The sequence below is a fragment of the Pecten maximus genome, unplaced genomic scaffold, assembly GCF_902652985.1.
Source record: "Pecten maximus unplaced genomic scaffold, xPecMax1.1, whole genome shotgun sequence".
In the NCBI taxonomy this organism is placed as follows: Eukaryota; Metazoa; Mollusca; class Bivalvia; order Pectinida; family Pectinidae; genus Pecten; species Pecten maximus.
In genome coordinates, this window is record NW_022982278.1 from 202 (window position 1) to 4637 (window position 4436).

Sequence of the window (4436 nt, forward strand, 5' to 3'; positions counted from 1 at the left end):
CGCCTGAGGTTACGTGGCCGCCGCTCTAAACGTATCCTCTATACCCCCAACCCCCGTGTACGAAGAAATGCATATGCATTGAAGTATAATACACTAATAAGTAAATTGAATTATGCCTGATCACAAAAGAAATCCTGAAAGTAATAACCATATGTAGAAGAAGAGTGGTGACGTACATTTCGGTAAGTTTCTTGGTAGACTTGCACAAGTCCCTATTTGTCAAGGACAAAATATTGTAAAAAAAATTATCAACAAAATATAAATATAAGGATTGAATAAAGTTATGTTGAAGTGTATGGGGGTATAAACCTCAATAGGTCTTGAGACAAATTATATCAACTGCGAAATAACCCCATACACCTCAACATAACTTTATTCAATCCCTAAGTAAATTGAATTATGCCTGATCACAAGGTAAAACATATACAGGACGTCCTACTTTAGACGTGATTTTATTGGCTAGAGAAAGTGATGCTATGTACATAGTGTATGTCCAGTGTCCGAGATTTGTAATTTGATCACATCAATCCTATGTAGAACAGCTGCCAGATTAGCCAATAACCCAGTGAACCAAAAGAGATATCGAGTTAGAGTATAACGGACTTATCAATCGGAACATCTCGGCAATCTTCGTTAGGGGAATAACGAAAAGTCGTCTAGTAATACTGAAATTCATAATTTCAATTTGAATTCACCATGTCAGAAAAAAAGAAAAGAAAATAAGAAAATGTGTTTTTAGTCAGATGTATAAATGAAACAGTAATTCTGATTCAAAATCGATGAAATGAGAGTAAATACATAGATAGCAAAGAGAAATTCAATAGCTCAGAAACAGACCGGTCTGTGCTGACGTGGTTGTGTCTTTGGCAAGACACCATAATTGTTTTGGCTGCGACAAACCTCTCGTGTGTTGTTCAGTGAGGAATCCACCAGCTACAACAAGGAGACCCGGCTTAAAAATGGCAATGGCAGCTCACAGGGTAAAAAGTCAAACAAACAAACAAACAAACACAGTTTTAAACATAATTTTACAGCATATAATGTGTATGTTTTCTCTTCCCCTCCTTCTTACTGCGCCATGCTATATATACATTCTATAAAATAGTCAAACTCACACAAATGAAAAATAAGGTTTCAGAAAAAATGAGTATGTTTGCCTTTCTTCTCGGGAATACAAATACTCTTCAAATTAAATGAAAACATCATTTCTTATTTTTAACCACCTGTCCAAAAGGGACAAGTGCGCTTATGCCGTTGTGCGTCGTCCGTCGTCCAATTTTCATTGAAAAGACTTTTTCTCAAGAACTAAGAGACCCGTAAACCTGATATTGAGCATGTACATGTAGCATGCTGGAGTGAAAATATACCAAAGTATGAAAAATATGAAAGTTTGTTCAAATGAATGACCTTGAGCTATGTTCAAGGTCACAGGGATCAGATAGATAATCTTTAAACGACTTCTCAAAAATAGACATGATATTGTGTCTGTGGCATGCTTGGGTGAGAACTTCTTCTCAATCCTATATCATGCTTCGATGAGGAATACCAAATTTGTAAATGACCTTGACTTACATTCAAAGTCACAGTGGTCAAAAAGACTAAAATCTTCTCAAGACTTAAGAGGCCCAGGGACCTGTTATTAGGCGTGTTGCATGATGAGGCAAAAGTTATCAAGTTTGTTCAAAGGAATGACCTTGGCCTACATTCAAAGTCACAGGCGTTAAATATGTCAGAATAATTAAATGTCTTCTGCTGAAGAACAAGGAGGCCAAGGGACCGGATGTTGGGCCTGAAGCATGCTTGTTTATTTCAATTTTTGCGAATTTACCAAGGGAAAAACGTCTCAGAATGAAATAATATTTTACAACATATGAAAAAATGCATACTCTAACACTATTTTTTTGCGGTTTTACGTGTACAACATGTTTCCTTCAATTATTTGTTGTAACCAAATGACGATAAAAAAAAATAAAAAAATAAAAAAAAATACTTTCCACCTAAATTAAGAAATGGGTTATTATTTTCTAATTGGTTTTATTTTTAGATTACAAAGGTACATTTGTGTAGATTTCTGCGACTTTGAAAATAAAAGATGTACAGTTATTTCTTTTGTAATTGTTCCAGGGGGCGGACATCATTGTGTTTCCAGAGGACGGTGTGTACGGTATGGGATTTTCTTGGGAAGGTATAACATCCTACATGGAATACATTCCAGATCCCGGAGAGGTCACGTGGGACGCATGCGCAGACCCTTTCCGATATCCGAATACAGAGGTTCAGCATTTTCTTAGCTGTCTCGCCAAGAATAACACAATATATCTCGTGGCTAACATTGGGGATCTACAGCCTTGTGACAACCGTACTGACACGCGCTGCCCGAAAGTCGGTCATTATCAGTTTAATACTGACGTGGTTTATAACCCGCAAGGACAGCTAGTGGCTAAGTATCACAAAGTGAATCTATTCTATGAGTCACAATTCAGTTTTCCCGCCAAAAAAACTCCTGTCATTTTTGAAACTCCGTTCGGAACCTTCACAGTTTTCACTTGTTTCGATATTCTCTTTTATGACCCAGCTATGGCTGCCATAGAACTCAACAGAGTTGGTAACGTAATATTCCCAACTGCATGGATGGATGCTCTCCCTTTGTTGTCGTCCATACAGTTCCACTCTGCCTTCGCGGCGGGACTTGGCATCAACTTGCTTTCAGCCAATATCAATTTTCCTTCGTACAATTTTCACGGAAGTGGAATTTACACACCAGATGGCGCTTCGACGTTTTACTACAGTGGTGCATCTAATGTCGGGAAATTGATGATTTCCGACATTCCAATCATCTTTAAACCGACGTTAAGAAACTCGAACGTAACGTTCGACGTAGCATTTCCAAGTCCAGCGTTCACGGCGGATGTTTTTCACGACCCTTTTCATTTTGTGCCTTTACTGGGTGATTCGGGGATGGTAGGGGTGTGTCACAACGGGCTGTGCTGTAGAGCCAACTACTCCCTCCGTACAACCTCTCATGACGTCATAGCTTTAGGGGCCTTTCGTGGTCTCCACACATACGAAGGGGAATATGACATAGAAGTATGTGTCATTCTTAAATGCAAATCAAGTAACTACTCGAGCTGTGGAGAAGCGACCAAGGAATCGGACATTTTTCTGACCTTTTTAAAGATTGAAGGCAATTTCTCTGTTCCATATATTTTCCCGGAAATACTATTGTCGAACAACGGAAGTCTTCATCTGGGTCCAGTGGGCTCTTGGAATTACGTTGCGGGTACACTAGAAAGTAAACACGGATTTGATTTCCCTGTTTTGTCAACCGGGATGTTTGCGCGTGTGTATGGATCTGATGTGGCGTTCGTCTGCCCATGCGCAGTATTAGTAATGGTGACGTGTATTGTAACGATCATGTTGACATCGGTTTGAAAGTGATTCACAAAAAAAAAAAAAAAAAACAACAACAACAAAAAAACACTCCAGTGTATACATATAAATTCTGTTTATTTCAAAACATTTGCGAAACAATGTATACCAACTTATATCGATCACGCTTGTTGACTCGGATTGAAGCGCGCGAGGGATCTTCTTCTTCTTCTTCTTCTTCTTCTTCTTCTTCTTCTTCTCAAACAAACTCTGTGTTTAGGTGTTTTTTTGCGGAAGTGTCTTGAATATCAAAATGTTTGATTTTGTGTTTGTTGTTGTTTTTCCTAGATTTATCTCGCAACGATTTATTTAAAAATAATCGATGGCCATCCGGAAGCAGGCTGACAACAAACGGATGGGTCAATATTGCAGCATGGATCGGAATATGTAATTATTTGACACAGGGCTGATGGAACGCAAAATTAAAACACAACAACATACAGCCACCCTAAAAACGCCAGAAAACAAGATGTATATCTACAGTGTTGTAGAAACCATTAGCCCAACGCCCATGAGCCAGTAGATTGAATTTTGGACGTTTGAGCTGGAAAACATTTTAACATTTTGTAAATAAATTCAAGCGCGTTATGGTAAAATTGATCAAATCTCTTTGCAGGTTCGTACTAGTTGGCGTTTGGTATTGTGTTTTTAGACTGATTTTAAAACATGCTTAACTCAGGCCCTCCTATCAGAAGTACGCGCCAGTAGTCAGGGGGGTTATTCTGGCCCAGCCATCTGTCCGACAACATGGTTGCTTTTGATAAATCGATTGTGTAAGTTTATTTTTATCAAATAAATAAAATAAATAAATAAATAAATGAATAAACAAGTAATTAGATATAAATAAATAAATAAATAAAAACTTTTTTTTTTCATTTAATTGCATACGGGTCTTATACAAATTTCCAACAAATCAGCGATGCCAAAAATTATCAGCTCAGTTTGACGTTCCAAGCTTCATGCTATGATACAAGATATCATTTTCTGTAGTGATAAAACATGACACA

General features: G+C 37.8%; 1 protein-coding gene across 1 annotated transcript; it reads left to right on the forward strand.

The window, feature by feature from the left end:
* The first annotated feature begins 959 nt into the window (after nt 1-959).
* LOC117320438 (pantetheinase-like) lies at nt 960-3476 on the forward strand. Its single transcript, XM_033875035.1, has 2 exons — nt 960-980; nt 2125-3476. Exons 1-2 carry the CDS (start codon nt 960-962, stop codon nt 3430-3432), a joined length of 1329 nt encoding a protein of 442 aa, XP_033730926.1. The 3' UTR covers nt 3433-3476.
* The last annotated feature ends 960 nt before the right edge of the window (nt 3477-4436 follow it).